This window comes from Malurus melanocephalus, unplaced genomic scaffold (genome assembly GCF_030028575.1).
Source record: "Malurus melanocephalus ecotype Western Australia unplaced genomic scaffold, MMel_1.1 scaffold_45, whole genome shotgun sequence".
Lineage (NCBI taxonomy): Eukaryota > Metazoa > Chordata > Aves > Passeriformes > Maluridae > Malurus > Malurus melanocephalus.
Genome location: NW_026623277.1, coordinates 314,679 through 338,593, shown reverse-complemented (window position 1 = coordinate 338,593; position 23,915 = coordinate 314,679). Strand labels below are relative to the sequence as shown.

Here is a 23,915-nt window from a genome sequence, read left to right as displayed (position 1 = left end):
GGTTGTACTGTTCTGTAAGACATTCTGTTGGTAACAGGATATGTTTATCTATCTTACAGCCCACTTGTGGACCACCACTGGAAAATAATACATACAAAACATGCTGAACAATTTAGAATTTAATCTGAAGAGTTTTCTATATTTATTTTGTGWTATAATTTTGTTAGGAGAAAGCAATATCAATCCTGGTGAGGCAGCAAAGTTGAATCAGATTTTCAAGGATAATAATTAAGTGATGGTAACGCTGATAAAGCAGTCTTTATTTAATTCATCAGCAGCACTTCCCAATAAAATCCTAACATTATGAATAGTGAAATTCACATGACAATTACAAATCAAGAAGAACTAATATAGGAAAAACTGTAACTGGAAATAGCCTCTTAGGTCAAAACAGGAGCTACATTCATGCTCCTRTTCTCATTTCCAGTTTAGCTTTCCCATCTGACCAAAACTTTCCCTAGAGAACTTTAAAAGCAAGTGATTCATCTGTAGGAGCATACTAAATTACAAGTGCCACTCCGGCAGTTTCTRCTCATTTATTTGGGACCTACCTTCAGAAATATTAATGGAATTTTTGCACAGAWAAACACTGAGGATTTCAAGACTGGATCAATGCTGCCTGGCCAGAGAGCCCACACACATGTATCAGGAAGACTTATCTCCTGCTTATACCATCAAACATAAAATTTGTTAAAATGCAATTTCTAAAAAACAGCCCAGATAAGAAGACAGCCTTTTCAATGCTACAGGCCATATCTCTATCTTCACTGCCAGCATGTTGCTCTTCTCCCTTTTTCAGTTTTATCTCTCACCACTTTTACCTTTTTTTTTAACMAAGAAATTAATAAGTGCAGTGCCAAAAAAGAAGATGTGGATTCTGCAGACATGTGGATTGACAGCAAGATAAATCCAGGAAACATTCATTGCATCTATCAAAAGTTCATTATAGGCATGYATGATATAAGCAAATCAGATTTTTGGACTATTTTAAAGGAACCCTTGGCAAGAAATGCCATCGGGAGGCTAAGTTGCCTGTGAAGTCAAATAATGGCATCTATCCTGACCAGGAGCAAAGTGAGAACAGACAAGCCAAGGAAACATTTTCTGGGATGCATTTTGGCTGCAGGGCAATGATAAACTGGAATGTAGAAGACAATCSTAAAATGATTGTTTAGCTGGAGCACAGTTCTTTCTAAGACCACTTCATGCTGAAAATGTACAGACTGCCAGGAAAAATKACAGTAGCCAGAAATACCAGCACACAGAAATCCCAAACTGCCTTAGCTGTGCTATTTTGAAGCTATGAGGAAGAACATATTTAAGCCTATAGCTACAAATACTACTGAGACTTCAAATTCTTGCTGAGGTAATCTGATAGAATGGATTAAAATTAATGATGTTTAAGCACATTGTATATGCAGACATTTGTTTACAATTGTAATCCTGCGTATCTGAAAAGTGGTTGGATAGAAGCAATCCACCACTCGCAGGCAAATCCACTGGAAAGTGATCTTCTGTAAAAGCTTTTAAAAGGAAAAGAATGGAGCTATTCACTCCAATTTTTTTCTTCCCTTTATTTTTCCTCTTTAAACCAAGTATTGTCATTGTATATATACCCCAAAATAACATATTGACATTTAATTATAGAATTACAGGATGCATTATGACATCCTGGAACACTGATGCTACTAATTTTCAAAGTATTGGCATTATTGGAAATAATCTACTTTTCATAAGAAAAAACAACAGAAAGAAAGGATAATTAGATAATAGCAGATCTTTATGCCTTTCTTTCTTACCAGTCAAGTGGCTCCTTATAAATCATTAGGTCAACTCTGCTTTTAAATAATATTAGTGAATTCAGTATTTCATTATCTACCTTGAAAGAGAAAACCCATGATATCTATGCTGTTCTCTGTACCAGGACAAATCCTTTCAAAAATACAAATCAAACATGGAGTGGTAACAGAATYACACTGAGCCTGTCATTAAAGAATACTTGAGATTACTAAAAGTGAGATCAGGAAAACTAAGCTACCTGTAGATATCTGTCATAGAATTGGGTTCAAAATCTGAAAGAGAGCGTATTTCAGGAGCAGTGTAAATTTGTATCAAATGCTGCTGGGATGAACTTGATCTGTCAGGAGAATCTTCTTTTCTGTACAGCTGCAAGCCATAATCTAATAGGAAGAAAATGGTAAACCATTCAGTGGATACTTCCATGAGACATATGCAATAGTAGACAGTAACACAGTCTAAAGAAATTAATTTTCACTATTCTAAATACACATCTTAGTATTAAAATAGTGCAGTTTGGGTGRTCTTGCCACCCTAAACTATGGCAAACACAGCATCTGGAAATCCAAATGTTTGGGCAAGACTGCCTGACAGCAGGGAAATCAAATTATGTAACCCATTCCAATCAGAATTATTTTATTATTTTATCAAATTTTATTCAGATAATAGTCTCACCTCAGTGCAATATTTAGCTTGTAAATACAGATTTCTGTTCTACTTTGTCCCTTGATCCTTATCTCTGGTGGCAGGTTGCTCAAGTAATTACTAGTTAGACAGAATAACAACTGAAAATCAGATGGTGGGCGTTACATGAACACCACTAGCATCAGAACAAAGGCAGCATAGATGTGAAACATCTTTCCATCTATATTTCTAGCCTAATATAGAAGGAATTCTGAGCATATGACTCAGAATCAGGAAGAARGAGAAAAAAACAAATGACTTCTGTTTTCTTTCTTACGTAAACGGCACTCTTCTGAGGGTTCGTCCAGAAAGCTGTATGAAGACATCTGGTTTTATCTGGAGTGACCTCTAATTAAGATGCTCCTAGGGACTGAATCTTTATGTGGACAGTGTTTTTTTAAATAGTTCCCACATTTATTATTTGGGAAGTTTGTTTGATATTGCATCCAGATAAATGATGAAAATTTGAAATCATTACATTTTGACACAGAACAGAATCAAAACAGAAGCTTCAGAATAATTTCATACAGATCCTATTTAATTGAGAGGAGCTGTGCTAAGGTGATGTAGTTGATGTAATCCAACTATATCTAATTTTTGTGKTTTTTTCCAGAACAGGCTTCAAACAGAGTAGGCAGTTCTGAAGGCAGAAGGATAGTGAAGGAGCTGGAGAAGCATGCCTGGCCCCATGTAGGAGCCTTAGTCATAGGACGCACCACTGAAAAACAAGTCTGTTGCTGCTGCTTTTTAGGATGGCTGTGGGTTAGAGAGTATGATGACTACTCTGGGCAAAATGTAGAAGAGATTATCATTGCCTTAATTCCCTTTGGCTGCTGCAAACTAAACTAGACTTCCAGTAGTTTTCCTGTTCCCACAGGCTGTCTTCCCTGTACCAAGAGTAGACCTGACCTGTAGCTCCAACTCTGGAAGAAYACAATTCAGTGTGTGAACAGGACTTAAAAGCTCTGAGTTGAGAGCTTTKCTCCATTAAACTACCTTGTGTTTACCAATCAGTCAACATCTCTACATTTCTTTACATAATTGCCCATGCCTCAGGTTYTTCTCTGTATCAAAGCTGAGAATGAGGCAGAATTTCAGCTCAGACTGATGTTCATAGACTGTATCACTTGTGGGATCTKATGTGTGCATCAGTGACACATACTAAATGGCTTGATCGTGTGACATGAAACTTGCTTCAGCCCAATGTTCCACATGAAGACACTTTGGAGGAGTGTTGAGTGTGAAATCTGTAATTTGGGAGTTAGCCAGACAGTTCTGAATTTTTTTTCCAGTCTTCTCTTTACCTGCAATTTTACAAACCCACCGGTCATCTATCACACAGTTATTTGACTTCAACCGTCCATGATACATTTTGTGGTGATGGAGATAGGCCATTCCTTGTGCAATATCAGTAGCAAAAGAAAACCTGAAAGTCAAAAATCAGTGAGTTAGTATTTCCACTTTCACTCAAGAATGGCTCCAAAGCCTACTGAAGTTTACAGAAACCCTCCCTATAGCTTTCAGTTTGTGYTCCCATGCACACATTTCCAAAACACTTAAGGTGACTGTTTGAAAACTCATAGTTCTCTGAGCTCAAAGGCCAAGACAGTTGGATTTCTTCTAGAAATTATCAGTACCTTCATATCCTTGGGAGTTTCACATGTTTACAAGAGAAACAATTTTATTACCTTCCTTGCTTTATCTGGAAGGTTTCCTTCCTGAAAACCATTTTTCTTTGCTGAAGGCAAACATATAGCAGAAGCAGAAAGGGCACGTCAAGAAGACAATCTCAAAAAACAATATGTCAAAGCCTTTGAGAAAGTTTCATTGGCAATCTGAACTCATTTTCTGTATTGGTGAGTATAACAAAGTATTTGTAGGTATGCTAACCATTTCATCAATATGTCTTCACAAACAAAAATGTAGTGGGTTTTAGTTAAATAGGGATGCCTAAGATATTTGGGAACAAAGCAAAATTCTGTGGGAAAAAAGGGTTTTAAAATAGTTTCACAGTAGAACTAGGGAAATAGTTGAAAAGTCATTGGCTTAGCATGACCAGCACTAAAYATATGATTTCTCAAAAAAACCCAAATGACAAGCTGGACTGGATATTCAAACTTTTTTTCTTTCTTCTTCATTCTCTCTATATCACASTACAGGCCTAATTATCCAAGAACTTCACCTAAAATTAACATCTTATCCTAAACAGCATATAACACARTATATGTCATTTAGTTTTTCAAAAGCTGGGTTTTTTTTACCTGAAACCCCAGTTTAAAGGAATGTCTTCATTGAGGAGCACATCACTCAGGCTGCCTTTGGGGCAGTACTCTGTGACAATAGCAACATTTGGAACTTCTATACAGCCTCCAATAAATTTGCAGAGATTGGGATGATCAAGTTCCCTGTGAAAATCACAGAACAACAGCAATTTTCACAGATGTCCTTCCTGGTTTTGCGGCATAATTCGACAACCAAGTACCTTGTCTCAAATTTGTAAAGAAAAAAGAGACACCAGGAAATTTTGATATTTGCTTTCTTTCAAGMAAAGTTTGAAAGAAAGAGGAATATTAATTTACACTCACATTCAGGAAGATTTTAAGCCCTAAAAATTCAGTGTAAAAATGGAAAAGCATACACTTCTTAATTTCACCTCTTACCTCACTTGCTTTACTTCTTTACGTATGGATTTAGACAGTGTGAATGCCTTCTTCATTATTTTCTTTATGGCCACTGTTCTGCCATCACTGAAACAGAATGAAATGCTGTTCACAAGGTTTTAAGGAAATGTCAAAAGCCACCAACACTACAAAAATGGAATTAATATAATTTCTAATGGGGAACAGCTTTGTATCTCAAGAGATGAGGCAGAGAATTTAAGCATGTATGTGGCTGTAAATCTGCATCTAAGACAAGGGACAAGACCCTGTTTCTTTTGATGAAAAAAGCATTAGTGATTATATTCAACCAGTCTGGATCTGTGCACCACATTTGGAATGTGAGTTTTAAGAGTCACTTGAGGCAGTTTGATGATGAAATAGCAGCAAAGGAAATGTCAGAGCTAGAGGAACGCGTACAGCCACATCCCTCCTATCCATTAGTTCTTACTACTGTTCTGTAGATCCTGCACCGATATTCAACATACTTTTGTTCTCACGGGGTTGACCATTCTAAGAAAAGAGGCAGCTGAGTTTGATAGAGAGTAAAATAATTTTCCTTGTTAGAGGAGATACCTGCAGGAATTTTAGTGTTACCCACCCTATAAATATGTCTCTAGTGTAGCAGTTGTAGGTGCTTCACCAATGAATGCCCCATTCTTACATTTTTCATCATTTATGAATGTTTTTGACATTCATTCCTCCTCTGAGGAAGACAATGATGGTGATGGTGATGATGATGATGATGATGATGACGAGAATATCACCATTCAGAAAGAAGCAGAAAAAAAGATCAATGCCAGACACAGTATTTCATCAGTGAAGTGGCTGTGACTTTCCACAAGCTAAGCTAAAAGGGCGCTTGTTTCACCAGCCAATGATCCTAAGTAAGCTTCTTCATCCTGCAAAGCACAGATCTTTCCCTGTTATATTCAAATGGCAAGCATTGCTTCCACTTTTACATATGTTTGGCTCCAACCCCTTAATTTTTTCACATCTATGGGAAAAATTACCTTGTGGAGCAGGTTATGGCTATACAGTTTGTCCTTATATGATATGCATGTTTATAATTCAATTCAGAGGTGAAATGCTGTGAATCTTGAGTTGTGTCAGCTGGTTTAAACACAACATATCTAATGTGCTACTGCAGAGGATGTGACTCTTTAGTGCAAAGAATCTAGCTTGCTCTGCATGCATTTTAGAAAAAGGGGGTGCATAAAAGCCTTAGTTATGGATACATTCGAACAGCAATGGCCATTCATTAATAGATGCAGGACATTTAATGCACCAATTGCCTCTTAACAAGTCCCTGAGAGAAAAGGGGAAATGACAACCAAACCAGAAGCCTGGCATATAAGATACTCCACAGCCAGTATCTGGTACAGAAGTCATATCTTAACTTAACAGCTTTGGCTTAACAAGATAAATTCAAGATTTTTTGGTGCCTGTCAACAGTAAAGTGACAAGAACCAGTAATCAAGATGAAACTATAATATAGTAGATACTGCAGTAAATGGGTAACATATTGACTTACTATCTCCCAGTCTGGGTGAAGTATTTCTTCCTGGACACATTGGCAGCTCCTGTGCAGGAACTCAGAGCAGTAACACAACTGATATTGGAGTCACTGGGTGCTAGAGGAGTGCTCATCATGCTTCCTGTTGCTGTCCCTATAATGCAATCTAAATGGGATGTGTGATTAAAAAAGGCACATGAAGTTTCCTATTATTGCACAGGTGGAGGCTCCAGAGGCAAACAAATACAAAAAATTCTCCAAATCTTTGCATCTCATCTGCTCTTGTTACACTTACAAGAGAAAGCCGTTGCTTGGAATGTTAATGCTGAATAAAAGTTAAAAAGTTTCAAAGATGATTCATTGCCAAGATCCTTCTCACTAATCCTCGGGATTTGATGCAAATTTCATTTCTCTGCTCTTGAGATGATTAGCCCTTAYTGTTACATAGAAGCCAAGGACAGAACCCAGGGAAGGAGAGCAAACCCTATGCCATACTTTAACAAGTCTATTTGGAGCTCCTAGAAGACTGTAAAGTACAAGAATGTGGGAAGTGATTCTGACACCAGAGAGAAGTCAGAGAAAAGCAACAATACAGTAAGAGGAAAAAAATCCCAGTGATCTCAAWGTACATTTTTTAATCCCTGTTGACCAGCTCAGGATGAAAAAATGGACTTCAAAACAAATTTAATGAACTASATATCATGTCACCATCTCCAATTAAAGTCCAGATTTAGCCAATTAGTCTCAGCATTGCTGAGACCTCTCAACTCTCCCTGGTAGAAATATCTCACTGAGGAAGTTCAGTATATCACCTTGAATTAGGACTGCCATGTTCCCACACCACAGTATTACCCATATGCAGTTCAAAATTGCATAGACATTTGAAGCTTTTTACAGCATTCCACCCAAAAATACAYTGGAGATCCCTGAGAGAGCTTTGAGAATAAGAGTGCATATATATCTATATCTCTATATATGGTGCCAAAAAGAGATGTTATCTTGGAAAAAATAACACTAATTTTTCATATTGAGTGCTACATACCCTGGATACACCCTGCTGATGTGTTCTCATTCAGATAACTGCATTTCAGGCTGCTGTGAGTAGCTCTGAAAAGCTTTACTCAGAGGWGACATATTGTCTCTCTTCTTACAATGTTATCAGTCCTCATTAAGTTGCTAATTATAACTTAAGGTCTTAAACAGTACTGTTGCTTTGCAGGCTTGTTTCCAAGAAAGTTCTCTTTTTGGAGCTGACAAATTATTTTTAATGTGTTATTTTTTGATCATGCTACTAATTTCCTGCAGTCTCTTTCTTTTGTTTCTCCTCACAAGTGATGCTTATGACATCTGTTAATTYACTATCAGCCCAAAACTTGCTTATGTTACTTTTCTCCATTTCTGTTTTCACAAATCTAGATTGAAATTCATTTTGGTTCCTGTATCAAAACKACATAGAAATTAATGTTCAAGTCTAAGGCTGAAAGTATCTTCACTATATATTATCACAAGAACATTTTGACACTGGCAACACAATAACAGAATCCAGAAAAAGCATACATCTGCCTAGCAATTTCTTCCAAAGACAGAAAATGAGAATGTACCATCAGCACACACCTGTCAACTTCAGCAGACTTCTACAGATTTAACCTGTCTGAGGATTTAGGTATTGTTTTCCTTCTGAATGCTAAATGAAGGAAGCAAAGTAAATAATCTATGTCTATWTTAAGTGCAGAATAGTAAAGAACATAATAACACCTGAATTTATTCTCAAGTTCTTTAATTAGAATGAATTAAATAATAGTTTATTGCCAGAACATAAAATAGAAAAGAAACCCCTACAAAACTCTGGCCAAAATGAATTACTTTTTGTAGCAAGTCTGCTATAGACAGCATACACAGAGAGAAACTAAGACAGTGCTATATCCCTCAATATATTTGTGCAATTCCAGAGCAACTTAGTGAGACCAAGTATACAAAAGGATATATCCACTATAGCAGCTGCAATTTGTTTTGTCCAACTCCAGAGGTTATCTGTTTATTTTGGGATAGTCTTGTCTTTTTCAATTGACAGATCAACATAAATAAAAAGAAGGCAACTATTTAAAATAGTTTTGTCATCTAGAGCTTTGATAAACAAAGCTGTGAATGATCAGCTCACAGAGGTTAAAAGGATGAAACAATGGATATATCTTTCACAAACCGCTTCCCTTCTTGCAAGATGCTTAAAACACAAAAATTACGATTGAAATTATTTCTCCAAATTATTAGGAAAAGTGATCACAGTAYCAAAATAACAAATTACTAACCTTGTTTGATGCAATTGAAGTCTATAATCCAGCTTTCATCCCAAAGCATCTTTTGTTTCTGATATTGAAACCACTATAAAAATGAAACAAATWTTTTCCTAATGCAGCCCTCCTGTCTCTGAAGGAATTAAATCAGAGATTTCTAAAATAAAATATGAAAATTTAAAAGTATCCAAACTACATCTGATGTGTAAATTTACAGCATATATCTTACAAGYAACATTAGAAGCAAAAGGATTAAGAACTGGCTTAGAAGAAAACATCATCTAATAAATATATTAAGCACTGTATAGTCTATATTCTTGTCTTGKGGTGAGAAGGTTCAATATCTAACAGTTATTAATTTTTTCCCATGCCCTGCAGGCACCTTGTTTGTCAAATAAACAGGTTTTTCRCTTTGATCCCGAAAATTCATTTCAGAAGGGATTGCTGAAACCCTTTTCTTCAGAGGAAATACTCATTCTAGAGCAATCCTCCTAAAATTTGTCTCTAAACCAARACAGTTGTAGAAGCAATTACATGTCATATTTTGCATTGGCAACAAATGGTCCATTATTGCTAACATTTATAGATTACATTTCAATGTGGACATCAGATGAGGGATTTACATGATCTCATCTTATGGAAGTGCCCTATGCTATGTAAGTGCATGAATATACTCCATCGTAACCCCAAGATAAGGAGCAGTGTATCTTATATCCTGTAASAGAATTAGCCCATGACCTACAAATTAGGTCATATTATGTCAAATACTTTAGCATAAAGAATATTAGGCGGGGATTCTGTGGCTACTTTGTAAAGAAGGCATTGAGCTAATATAGCTGATTTTCTGTAGAGCTGATATACAAAGCTAATATACACAGTGTAAAAACATGCTTTCAAATAAGTACCAGATTAAATTATCCAGTTGTTATGACTGCAGTCAATGACAAAATGTCARATCAAAGTGGTATTTTACTATAATGATACTATTTTCTATAGTGAGTRATTTAATATTGGAAAAGATGCATTCATTGAAACAGGTAATAAAAGTCCAGATAACAGACAAGGAACAGGTGGTGGACATTGTGTTGATATATTGGTCAACATTTGTTAGAAATATAGAGCTCAGTRAATCAAAATTAATTCATCCCATTTATTTCGAAAGGCTTCTGAGGAAAGAAACCTACATATTATCTTGCAAACATATGTCTACAAARACATATTAGCAAGAAGTGACTACTAGGCTTACTTCCTTTGGCACTGATATCAAAGGAATCCTTTCCTCTACTCAAGTGATTAAAGAAGGCATTAGTTTCCTACATGGTTCCTTTTATGYAATATCAGTTACTGAATTGTCTAAAATAATCTTTCCTATCTTGTTATGATAAAACCAATAAAACTTTAAAAACTCATGATGTTGCTATTGAAGAAGTTAGCAGGAATATGTATACAGAAATGCAAGAATGAAGGAAAATATCAACCCCAAACCTTCAGAAAACCAGAAGAAATAACAGGTAAATTTTGCTATAAGACCTTTAAATATGCATATACAAGACCAAAAAACTCCACTGCTCTTTCTAAAAAGCCAGTTACCTAAACTGTCTCAACCTCTCATCTGTCCAATTGCATAGTTCTATCAGATCGTACGGTTTTACAGGACAGTTCCTATAAACTCATCGTCACAACTTCCTTGTGGATTATGAATGCTCAAATAGTTTTCAATAATGGTTCTGTTCCTAACTCACAAAGCCACACAATGAGGTACAGAAAAACATATGATGCAATTTGGTCCTCCCTTAGTACCTCAGTTTGTGGGCCACCAGCTTTCTCCTACTCATTGCATCTCAGTGCAGCTGCCTACCTCACATGTTCACTGCAACTGCAGTGCAAGATGGAAAAAGGAATCCCTGAGGAAAGAGGAGCCTATCGTTTTACAAGATATATAGGCCAAGCTCTGAATAAATTACCTGTTACAAACATAGTCAATAYAATGACTCTACAACTGCCATATTAACCTGCTAAACCTCTTCTATAAAACTCGTAAATGCATGTTTTTCAAGATGCACACATATAAGGAATATAGATCCTCTTTTCCAGAAGTACTGTTAAGTAGTAAGCCATAATAGCATTCTCTCTTCTCTTTACACAGACATTTTCATTCAAAGACACCCGAAATTACTTTTTTAATATTCCTCCTCTYTTCTCATTCCTCTTTCATTTTTCCTTCTTGAGTCTGCTATAATAATTGAGAAAATTGTGTGAAATTAATCACTTTGAATTGAACCACGCTGATTGTTACACTACGAAAACAAACCTGTTAAAAAAATCAACAAACCAAAACAGAAAAAAAAATTATCCTCTCCCCATGATTCTTTTGAGAATATCCCAATGTTTTGCATTTTAATTTGAATTTGGACTCTGAGATTTAATGGCCTCTGATGGAGCTAGTCCCTTAATGAATTTACCTAATTTATTTCTGAATTCTTTTACAATTCTGACCTCCATAGGGTTTTGAAGCAGTTRATTTCATAGCAGGGTTTTATTGTGAGTGAAAAGTACCTTTACTTTGCTGGCATCCCCTACTTCACATGTTGTGGAATTTTTTTTTCATAAACCCATTCCTGGTTACACTCCACTTCAGTCTTCTCTCTTTACAGGACGAAAATGCCTAGTACAATGTGAGTTACAACATTAGGAAGCTTTAAGAGTTGTTTCCCTTCTTTCTGCCTTTTTCCATAGAATGCAGGTGGCTGAGTGCAGAAGAAAATCTATCCCTCCACTGAGAGAGAGCTTCCTTATCTAATAAGATCATGGAAGTAAAAGAAAAGAAATAGAACAAGAGAGAAAGGGTACTTACCATGACTGTCAAAATGAAGCCAGTGCAGACTAAACATATTGGTAAGGCAATTGCTATCCTAACATCAGCAGAAAGAGGGCATTCCCCACAGTCTGCTGGACAGATGGAGCAACCTTCTTCTTCCTCACAAAAGCCATCTCCACAGACTGATTAGAAAAGGAAATATATAACAGAAAATTTTTAGGCAGTTTCATCCATCCACAAGATTGCATTCAGATTTAAACATGTGGTTCTTGATCTGGGAAACTCAAGAGTCACAGAAATAATAAATTTTGAAGMATTCAGAGATACCATTCATCCCAGCAACTTAAAGAATAATCTGAATTTCTGAAGTAATACAGGTTAAATGTTAATTACATTCAAGCCTTTGACATGTTTTGTGTATAAATCACCTAATCACTCCCGTGTTTCTCATTATCCATATAGGATTTTTTTCTTAAATTTAAAGTTCTTCAAGGCAGGCATTTTCTTTTGTATTCTTTGTATTTAATCCAGCCCTCATGATCGTTAGAAGCCAATGACCTTTTCTCAGCAGCAGCAGAAGATACTGGGTACTGCAGAAAGAACCCTTGCAACCCACACTTCAAGTATTTCCTTTACTTTACTCCAAGGTCTTATATAAATTATCAGCAGTAGCAGATGTAATTTAAAACAAAAGTCTTAAATAACAAAACTCCTTCCCCCATGTCTTGAATGGTCTTTCAATTTTACCTCTGTGACTAAACTAATATCATGCTGTACTTCAGCCTTGAGAGGTGAGCTGAAGGTATTATTGTGTCATTATGTAATTTTTTTTAATAAAAAAGCCTCAACAGAAAAAAATCACTGCTCAGTAATAATTCTGTTTCAGCCTCATTAATTCCAGTATAATACCAAGATAATAACAGATGTCACTTTCTGCCTCAGGGGTAGAGCTGTATTTTGAAAAATTTCTTCTCTGATATATTGTAAGTTTCCTGGAAAATTCAGCTGCAGTTGTTTTGAAATAAGTAGAAAATTCTATAGATTAATACTTTTATTCACACTGGAGTTGCTTTGTTTTTTTTTTCTTTTTTTTCCATAACATTGGGAAATATATTCTTACACTTTTAGAAGAGTAGCTAACAAGAGTATTGTGATAATATGCTTGTTTTAGCCAAGAATTTTCTTCAGGTTATGTGCTTAATTTATTAAACAAAGTTCACTTTTTAAGTTTTACAGCACTAAGAGAATTGCCACAGTTTTTTCTGTTTCCCTCCGTATAGGTGTACTACAGCGAATGAAAGACTGATACCACTGGGTTCAATTTTTGATGTAAACAAGGGAGCCACTATGGATTTCTACCTTTCCACTATGTTTAAGACTAGCCTGCTCCCCTTCAGAGGAAGAGTGTCTAGTTCCTCAGAACACTAGCTGGAGGAACATTCTCACATTCCCATGAGCTACAGACAAGTCTTGTAGTACCTGAAGCCAATGGTCACGGTATTTCACATTGCTTATTTCACAAAAGTGGCTTTCTACTGTTGCAGATTGAAGCTCATTGTCACAGTTAGAAGCTCAAACACTTTTTCAGATTTCAGTGCTATGTTAAGAAGAATTTCAGGAAGACATTTGTGTATTTTCAAAGGTAAGTTGGTGGGGGAGCCCCTTTTGCTCTTGGTAGCCATGCATGAGTGATAAAAGCATTGAGATTTGCAGTCAATCTGCAATTACCTCACATTTTCATTTTATATCATACCTACTGCAGGAAGGACTGTGGTTTTTGCTTCCAGAGCAGCTTGCATTCTCCCAACTCTGATGTGTGCAATGAGAGAAGTCACACCCATGTGAACTAAAACAACCTGCCAAACAAGTGAACAAACCAGCATGCATCAAAACTTCACTCGCATACAATAGGCTTTTATAAAAAGAACTGACTGATTGTGGTGTCCTTCAGAAGAATTTACACACTTTTTCAGAATCAGGAGAGACTGCTCTTGTGAGAAAGACTGGTCTGACTCCACTCCTAGTGTGASTTCTTCTTCCAAGCAGGGCTAACAGGCCTGTGATTTCTGCCATGTATGCTTCCTATTACTTCTGCCAGGTAGAAGCCACCCAATTATCATATGAACCTGCATCACAGTCCAGTCAGTAGTGCAATATATTGTTAGTGTGGACCTCAAATGGGCAGATTATGCCCATTCATTTTCCTCCCATCCCTACTACTTCCACTAACTACCTAAAAAAAAAGCAAAAGCAAAGCTCTTACTTCCAAGTCAAGTCAGTTGGGAATTTATAGTACTCAGCTATACGCATAACTTATGCTATAACACACACATATAAATGAGATGGGGAACATGTACCTGAACTGCATTAAATTACTAGCACATAAGCTCTGAAAATGAGAAAATCAGATAAAATCATATATGCAATAAACATACTTTACCTTGGCTGTCCAGTTTCTTTGGCTCATTTTGCCAGCGGTAGACAAAGTGTGAGTAAATATTTGACCATCATCGGGGATCCATGGACCACATATTCCTCCTTTAGCCTTTAGCAGACATATTGGTTATGTCAGTAAACCATGATACAATAGAACTCCCAGCTCCTCCTCTTTTACCTTCTCAAAATTACTTACGTTCTCTAACAGCAAATGAAGTGATATTTTATAACCAGAGCTATCAAAATGCCAAAGGACAAGTAACACTGGTCTGTGACAAAATAAAAGATAAAAAAACTGGGAAGCAATTGGTCTTATACTCAGTTAAAATCTCACCTATATTGTTATTTCTTAAAATACATATGTCCCAGTAGTGTACTCRTAGAATAAAGAGTCTTATAAAGCTGGTTCACTTCTTCAGGATTTGCTGTGTTAGAACCAGAAGCAGAGTMATATTCCACTTGTGGTATTTTCCTCAAGGGGTTTTATTGAAGTGCCCCTTCTGATACAGCAGGTTTTTTTTTTCTTTTTTTTCTATAATGAGGAAGGGAGGCACCTCTTCAGGACCTTTTGCAGAGCATTTCTGAATAAAGCTATTAAGATGTAAACTTCCCACAACTGCAAACACAGAGGATTAATTTTGGCTGTGCAAAGATCACATAGTTTTTTATTTGGTTGAAAGGATTAAGTCTGTCTCCTAACTTCACCTAATTCTTCAGACACTTCCTTTAAAGGGTTGTGAGAAATAGACCAAATCAAAAGAAATGGAGCACATATTAACCAAAATAAAATGTTTTAGAACTCATGACACTCAATAAAACAACAAAAACCAAAACTCCTCTCAAATAATGGAAAAAGTTTGCATTGAAGGTATATTCAATTTTATGCAGTGATATTCAACTGTATGACAGTCAAATGGCTTACAGCAGAAACTCTTATGTTTACAATACTATGAAGAAACCAGATGATGCATGTTGGTGAACATGCTTTTGCCATTTCMATACCATAATTCCAAGTAGAACTAATCCTAAAAATAGAAATAACAGAGAGGTCACCACAGCAATGGGATGTTGAAGTTCTTTACTATGGCTCTAGACAAAAATGTGATGGTTCCAGCATGGATTCCTCTTTTAAACCAAAGTCCCAGTGCCAGTTAAGGCTATCAGGGAATCAGTAATAAAACAGGTCCTTAAGAACAGACTGCCAAGAAGCGAATTAGATTTGTTGTGGAGTCATTAGGCCTTCACACAGAAAGATACATGAAACAGCTGCAAGATGTGTATGTACACTAGGCTTCCTATTACACACTCTTTGTYCATGAAGAATGTGTCACATTGCCAGAAGGGAAATTTACTAGAAAAATTGGGCAACTGCAAGAGAGCTCTTGTGCAGGATAAGGCTTACCTCAGAGATTTAAAAAAATCAAGGTGTTTCAAACTATATTTTTAGAATCAGGACTTTGGAATTAGAAGTATTCATTCAAAGAGAGGCCAAGCAGACAGGCTAAGCATGGATYGTGCTTTCACTGCATGAACAAATTTTGTTAACCTGTATTTGGATTCCTTTTTTTTGCTCYGATATAATGGAGAAAAACAATTCCATCTCAGGATGTTTGTATGCAGCCTCAGTTCTAAAAGTCACAGCTGGTGATACTTATACCCCTCAACTCCAGTAATCCAAGCAAATTATTCAGTSCCTCTAAAAGAGGGAGAGATTGGAACACTTCCAAATGCTTCTTTTAGAATGCAGTGATCTGTCCTTCTTTCTCTGTTGGCTGCACAGTGATCCAAGCCAGGTAAACTCAGAGATGAGACCGGTCCCACTAATGAGAGATTCTGAATATCACCTTGTCCAAAGAGCCAGACACTTTCTTTGCATCCAGTGCAAAAAAAAATTTCTAAAACTGACAGACATTGCCATGGTGGTTTTAGTGAACTGTAATTTGGTCTAATTGTAATCACATAAATACTTCATGAACTTGAACCTGATTATTACAATGATGTCTCRTCCAGTAGCAAGAACAGATCACATGATGTGACACCATCACACTAACCATGAAGGCCAAAGGACAGGAATGAATGTTGGCATGGTAGACACAGCAGTTGTCTCCATTTGCATCTTTCCATCTGGAAGGACATTCATGCTCCTCACAAAATTCCTTCGCAGCAGTAGCATTGCTAACCAAACAGAAAAGAGAGAAAAACTTTTACATCTATTCCTCATTCAGAAAAATTGCAACAAGCACGTGAGATCTTGTCCTTTATCCTACACAGAGAAATWAGCAGCAAAAACATATGCAGTGAGATAAACACTAGTGAACACCTTTTTTTGCTCTGCTTCTGGTTGAAATGTTCCTGGAGAACTGGAGATTGTTGTCAACCGGACCTCTGCCTACTGCAACACACTAGGAACTTTCAGCAGTGTGTTGCAAGCAGGGACCAATCTCCACTTCTTCCAGYCATGACCAGGTGGGATTACTTGACATTACTTCATCTGGCACAGACAGATTCTGTGCCAGAATGAAGTAATTCTACTTCGGCTATCAGACGTATGTGTCCCTGGCTACTTCCAGTCTCAAAGTTTGCAATTATATACCTTCATCTATGCATAGCACTCATACAGACCAKTAAGCTCCAGTCTTTGCTCCACAATCCAGATTGACAAGGAAAATAAGTATAATGGACAATAACACATACAATTCCCCAAACCACAAATTATAGTAGACTTTATAAATAGACTGTTCCACAAAACAATTTCTGAAAGCTTTTTCCTGAAAGATTAATGTATTCACCTCGAAATTGTGATGCAACACTGTTTCCTCGGTTACATTTTCAACAGTTATCATCCTAATAAATTCAGCTGTAAGATAAAATTGTTTTCTGGAAACATGATATACTTAGATACAGCCAGAATTAACTGAAGTTCAGTTGAAATGTTATGCACTTGTGTTGGACATTTATACAACAATTTCAGAATACAATTCTTCTTAATGAAAGAAGAATTAGCCAATAATAGGTAGATTTAAGATACAAGGCTTGGTTCATTATGAGAAAACTGTGTTKATGTTGAGAAATAAACAAAACCACAGAGGATTTAGTTAACATAGATTGTACTCATGGCCAGATTTACAAGAGCATAGATGTATTCAAAACATGAGATAAGCAAATATGTCAATCTCCAAAACATCTAAACAGATTAAATATTAGAATTTATCAGCCTTTGAGATCATACTGAAAGTTAAGAAAAATGCATAATTAAGTTGGTGCCTAATTCCATTATRTACTTTACTTTAGGGCTCCTTTTTAGAATTTATCCTGTATTCTGTATTTTTTATTCAATAACTTTATCATGGGTTCACCCAATTCCGCTGAGGCCCAGTCACTGACTTGCCAGCCTCAGACATATTTGGGTCAGCCACTATAACCTTTACTGTCAGCCAGATTCATGCCAAGTAGTGAAAAAAACTGCTTCATGGTTAAGTTCTCMGAACTATTATTAGCCATACATTTTAGAAAATGTGAGAAACAAATTTTAAGTAAGTTTTTTAACATACATGATAAAAACAATCAACTTTTTGCCATGGCAAATAGATTATGGACCATATTTTAATATGAAATAAAATAACTCTGGATTACAGCTTTTATAAATTGAACTTTKCAATGTGAATACTAAGGCAGAGGAAAATGTTCCACAAACATCTCTTATACTAACAGCACAAAAAGTGGGGCTCCACTCTCTGTCCCAGGTGTTCCTGTGTGGAGAATTGCCAGGATCAGACAAAAGTGTSAAATCAGAGTGTATTACCCCTGGATTTAAAAATCCAAATCTRTAGATCTGGAGTTGTACTTTCACTTACTCTATATTTAACTGCTGCATCATCAACACAATGTGTGAGTTGACATATATGCTTTTCGAGTGATTTTAATCCCAGAAATCAAGCAAGGGTCACTGCCAAATTCAATGGATTCAGGGTTGGACTACCTCTTTTTCAAATCCATGTTGTGTACTTCAATCATACTTATGATTGAAATGAGTATAAGATACAGAGAGTCTGTGACTCATGCTTAAACTTCAGCCATAAATTCTATGCATASAGAAGGCTAAAAGTGGTGTTTGGAATCGCACTGTGACAGTAGTGATGTGCCCAGTCTCTAACCTAGCAGGCAAACATACCATGATGGCTGCKCTGAGAGCAAAGCAAAACATAGCAGGGCAAACAAAGCCATAAGAGAACCCAAAGGACAGAAGGAATTGATGAAGAGTCCCAGTGTATGTGTTCCAATTATATTACTGAATATGTGCACACAAAATCCTCATATGATCATGGCAGCATTTCTATCAGAAGTAATACCTTTGGGAAAGGATTCTATTTTGCACAGCATATTGATAAAATCTGTCTGAGGCAAAGACTGCATAGGTCACATTGAAGGATTCCCCACTCACAGTCTTTTCTGGAGGCCTCTGCACCCATGTCATTTCCAGTCCTAGAAACAACACAACTATGGGTCAGAATATTTGCTATACTTTTTTACTTAACAGATACACACAAATCTAAAACTTTCTCTGTAGTGATTTTCATCTATTCATAGGATCATAGAGAGGTTGGGGTTGGAAGGCACCTTAAAGATCATATCATTCCAACTCCCTTGCCATGGGTTGGGACACCTTGCAATAGGCCAGGTTGCTCAAAGTCCCATCAAACCTAGCCTTGAACATTTTCAGGGACTGGGCATCCTCAGCTGCTCTGGGCAACTGCCGTGTTTCACTGCCCTCTGAGTAGCCCTGAGTATTCTTCCATTACTTTTTATCTGATAAGAAGAGTGATGCATTTTAGTGGCTCTATAGGTAAACACAAATGCATTTTAATTAAAGTATTCTGACACTCACTTAGAAAAGATGAAGCAGTTGTAGAAATGTAACCAAAAAAAACCTGCTCATCTTATGTAAACTAACTTTGTTCCCAATATATGGCATTGCTGCTTGTCCTAGTATATTTGCTTTATTCTTTTGATCAGGCAACATTGCTCTTAATTCTTGGCTGCTTGCACTGAGACACACCTTATTATGGAAGARGAACAGACAACTCTACCACACACAGAATTCAGTCAAAATCTTTTAACTCATGAGACACAAATTATATCTACTAATAATTACATACTTAAGAATGCATTCACATTTGATAGAACCATATGGCATGTAGAACAGAGGACAGTGGAAGATGTACTAATCAGTCTGTCATTTTCCATTTTCACAATTTTAACTGGGAAAGATGATTAACCCCCATCATGTCTCTTTGCCCTGGGACTCCATATAACCCACTCTGAGACTGAGAATGAATGAAAAAAAATGCTGGGAAAAGTTTTAAATCCATAAACTTTAACAATTCTATCAAAATCATCCCACTCCATCCACCTATATTCKTCTGTATTGTTGGATGAAGGTTTTAATTTGTGCCACATCAAGTTACTTACATAATGCAACTTYATAACTCAGTATGTCAGGAAGTATTAAACCCTTCTACCAGAAGGGAAGAACCCCTTGACTAAATTTGCTAGAGGACTGGTAAATTTGACTTACAAGCAGCCTCATTTTTTTGTTCTTGTTGTTTGGTTATGACCTCCCATGTTACTCATACTTGTTTAKGTATGTATGTATGTTTTTCACTTGCACTGTACTGAAACCACTATTTTCTCCTTAATTTCCTATCAGATATAAATAGGYAAATTATAAAATAACCTCTTTATTTCCTATCTCCCTTGAAAAGTAAAAACTCATTTTAATTGCTAACTCTAAGAGAAAAACTATGATACAAAGATTTTTAAAAAAAATGCTAGTGTGATTTCTACYAAAAGGTAAGAGACTTGAGCTTCAAAGAAAATATGAGAATGAAGACAAAAGGTCAGCACAAATTTTAGTTAAATTACTTTCTACTTCCTTTTAAAGGTCTTACAAAGGTAAACCAAACTCTTCTTTCAATGATAGCTACTCCCACATATAAAAGCTTTGAAGATCTTTTGTTAAATCCACAGCAATGTGGCTACAATATATGTCTGTTGCTTTGCTTCTAGCAACAACCAGAAAATGGCAAAGAAAAGCCACAAAAAAGGCAGGATGGAGTTTGGAGTTAATTTTAAAACTGATTGCCATGGGTATACATTAATTAAGCAACCTACTCAGGTTAGTTTCCCTTGTAGCAAAAATAGCTTTAAACAAGGCATCTGTACTGATAAATAACTGTTTCAATGTTAAAATGACGGTAAATTCACACAGGGATGAAAGTCTTAGTTGAAATATCAGATAGTCTTTGAACCTCATTGTTTCAACACAATGAATTGGAGAAAACGGTAACACTGAGCTCAGAGTGTGACGCAKCAGTATACTTGCTGGAGCGTTTTATTACAATCACCTTCTGAGGTATTCTTGKTTTTTTTCAAAAATCCTATTGAACACTTGTCTCTGGTCCTACCTTTTACAACATAAACAAAAAGTGTTCCTTTACATTAGTTTTTTATTCATTACAGTCACAAAACCACGGAAGAATTAAAACTGGAAGGAATCCGCAGAAATCATTTGGTCCAAGCCTATGTTGCTKAAGGCAAGGTCATCTCAAGGACTTTTCTCCAGCCTTCATCTAGTCAGCTTTTAAAAATCTCCAAGAACAGAGAAGACACAACCTTTCTGAGAAAAAAAAAAACATGTTCTACTATTTTGTAACAAACCTGTYCTACTATTTCACAATCCCTAGAGTATAAGAAACTTTTCTTATATTTAACTTGAATTTACCACATTTCAGTTACCCCTGTGTTATTTCTTCATCTCAACAAATTACCAACATAAAAAATATCCTTTTTTTTTAACCTCATAATGTAAATGCTTTTTTTTTTTTTTGCCTTTTTTTTTTTGTTTGTTTTTTTGTTTTACTCATGGTACAGTTTTGAGCAAGGTAGAAAAGCATGAAATGTAGAATCAGTGATTTTGCTTATTGGCTTACTTTTTAAGCACATTGCACGTTTGAACTGACACTACAAAACTTCAGCAAGTAGATCTCCTATAATGCAGCGCAGCTTCCATGCTTTSCTTGGATTAAATTGCTTTTGGTTCTCTAATGAGAAAGAAAATGTTTTCAGTTTCTCTCTGGGCAAAGGGATATAGYCGTTGCTATTACTTTTTCTGTTTGAACAAAGGTAAACTGGATACATAATTACTCTGAAGTACCTTACAGTTGTTTTCTTTCACTTATTTTTCTAGAAGAGAGGTTGTCACTGATTCAGATGCTTTCCACCATGGGGTAACACCCACCATGAGCAAAGTACTATTTTGAATCTTTCAGTTTTGGGGTTTCAGCGATTTCCCAAGTAAGATATCACCTTTCTCTATGACTCACTCACCTCCACAGTCCAACATGTTATACTCATCTGGCTTTTCCAAGGGCCAACAGTCATAGTCTTTGTTACCTAAATCATGCCACCCTTCTACTAAGATCACCTGCCAGGAAAAAAAGAAAAAGCAAAAAAACCAAAAGAGTAAAAAATAAAAGAGTATGAGAACAAGGAAAGGATGGGTTTTATCTCCTAAATTTATAATTCTTTTCAAGAAATCAAACAAAATGCAGAAACACAGCCTGGTATATTTTGCTCCCTTCAACTTCAACTTCAACCAAAAAACAAAAAAAAATTTTTTTTTAAAAAAATCCCTCAGGGTATAGACACAATCACTACATTATTTATTATTTTTATCTGTCCAGAAATCAAATGAAACAGTGAGGAGACTTAACTAACCTTTCTCTTCCAGAAGGGCTCTTTACAAAGAGCAGGCGATTTAAAGACCATATCCAGAGAGACAGTTTAGTGTCTCTCCCCAAATCCCAACTGTTCAGTTTCTTTTAATCTTTTACACCTAAAATCTTTCAACAAGTAATTTTTTTGCTATACTTTTAATAACACAAATTTTAACCACATAAATGTTAATATACACAATGACACATAAAATTAAGACTGCGTAAGCCTATTATAGGTAGAATACAGCATCATAATAGGATACAAATTGAATTGCAACTGTAACAAAATATACATTATATATGTATATAATGCATTATAACAGATTATATTAGTCATGTATTATAAAATATACTCTAGGATGTATCTGAACAGATCAGAATACATTGATAATGCTCTATGATACTATGGGCTTATTCTACTTCTAATAAAAGATAGTTTCTGCTTATACAATCTGCTGTTGTTTTTCTATGTATTATTAAAACATAATCATCTACTGTATTAAACACTTGCTTATCCCAACATAAATGGAGTAAGATAGCATGATACAACTGATTTTTCCAGTATATCCTTCTATTACTTTTGGCTTCTATATTACTAAAATGAAAACCAACAACTGTATGGTATAAATAGCTGTTTCACTGCAATAAGCCATATACAGTTCTTTCTGTATGCACAGATCAGAGGAATAAGTTCTGATAAGCAGATCTAGATAGACCTACCAATAAACTGAGGAGGCTTCGGAGCTCTACAGCGGGTGTTTTGATGGCTCCCATGCTCCCTAATGTGCACACAGCTCACCAAGTGTCGGGGCTGCTTCTGATGTTCCTGTTGCTTCTGAATCAGATGCCCTTGCCTAAAAAGGGGGTTGCTAGGCAAGCTGATCCTGGCAACTCCAGCTGCTGCAGCTGTTCTGCCTCCTCCTTCCCTCTTCTTCCCTAGCCCACTTCATGGTGCAGAGTGGAAATACTCCTCTGCACTGCTGCTGAAGTAATTCAAAAGTCCCCATTTATTGCTGGGGCACCTCCGGACTCAGACCATTGTGCCCCTTCCTGCTCAAAACTGGAAAACCGTTTGGTGGGATTTTCTTGCAGTGCCTTGTCAAATGTGAACAGCATTTGACCCTCAGGCAGAGGAATTGATGCTGTGGAAATAAACATACAAACACAACTGAGCCTGGAGGAGGAATATAAACACCAAGGCAAGCAAAGGCTACCTACACAAGATAAATGGCAAGGCTAGAAGCTGACCAGATTCCTGAGCTTCTTTCCAACCTGAATTGTATGAGACCCTGCGACTTCAATTTCTCAGACACTGAAGGTGAGGACTTCTACCCAAGAATCCTGCTACATATACAGGTGAAATGGACCTCTRTGTAGCCATGCTGGTACAATAAAGTCATAGATGAATTCATGAATATTTATGTTTGCTGAAGCCCTGCCAGTACCAATCTTCAGTTGTGATTCAGCTCTTCYGAATATTTCTCTATGCTTCCTCTTGAATTGTCTCTCAGCCCAATCTGGTGTTAAGAATCTTAGTCAGAATGTTTGGACTTCACTATTTATTGCACCCAAATTGCATGAAAAAAAGTAATGTGTACCTAATTGATCTTGAAAGGGCTGTAGATAAATTAAAAAATCTGTTTAGATTCACTCATTAAAGAGCTATTTGTATAAACTTATATGTTTAGGTTGAAGTTTTATGTTTGTTGTGAGAACCTAAACCTTATTGGTGTTCTGTCTTCCTGTGCTTCACTATGAAAATTTCACCCAAAAGATAGGTGTCACTATGTGGAAATCTTTACAAGAATTTCAGCATGCCACTGTGCAGTTCTTCTGGGTTGTTTTTTGTTTTGTTTTTGTTTTTTGGTTTTTTTTGGTGGTAGTTTTTGTTGTTTGGTTTGGTTTTGGTTTCATTTCTTTGGTGTTTTTTTGCTTCATTTG

General features: G+C 36.3%; 1 protein-coding gene across 1 annotated transcript in view; it reads right to left on the bottom strand.

Annotated features, from left to right (window-relative positions):
* Positions 1 to 22,748, bottom strand: part of LOC130572931 (atrial natriuretic peptide receptor 2-like) — a 34,179-nt gene extending 11,431 nt beyond the window's left edge. Inside the window, exons 1-13 of the mRNA XM_057364983.1 lie at positions 22,695 to 22,748; positions 21,586 to 21,682; positions 18,545 to 18,681; positions 16,251 to 16,379; positions 14,204 to 14,308; positions 13,517 to 13,619; positions 11,800 to 11,945; positions 8,961 to 9,033; positions 6,673 to 6,808; positions 5,142 to 5,228; positions 4,743 to 4,886; positions 3,786 to 3,907; positions 2,039 to 2,180 (exon numbers count right to left, since the gene is read on the bottom strand). Coding sequence (XP_057220966.1) covers positions 2,039 to 2,180; positions 3,786 to 3,907; positions 4,743 to 4,886; positions 5,142 to 5,228; positions 6,673 to 6,808; positions 8,961 to 9,033; positions 11,800 to 11,945; positions 13,517 to 13,619; positions 14,204 to 14,308; positions 16,251 to 16,379; positions 18,545 to 18,681; positions 21,586 to 21,682; positions 22,695 to 22,748 — 1,475 coding nt within the window. The remainder of the gene's footprint in view (positions 1 to 2,038; positions 2,181 to 3,785; positions 3,908 to 4,742; positions 4,887 to 5,141; positions 5,229 to 6,672; positions 6,809 to 8,960; positions 9,034 to 11,799; positions 11,946 to 13,516; positions 13,620 to 14,203; positions 14,309 to 16,250; positions 16,380 to 18,544; positions 18,682 to 21,585; positions 21,683 to 22,694) is intronic.
* Positions 22,749 to 23,915: the final 1,167 nt, after the last annotated feature.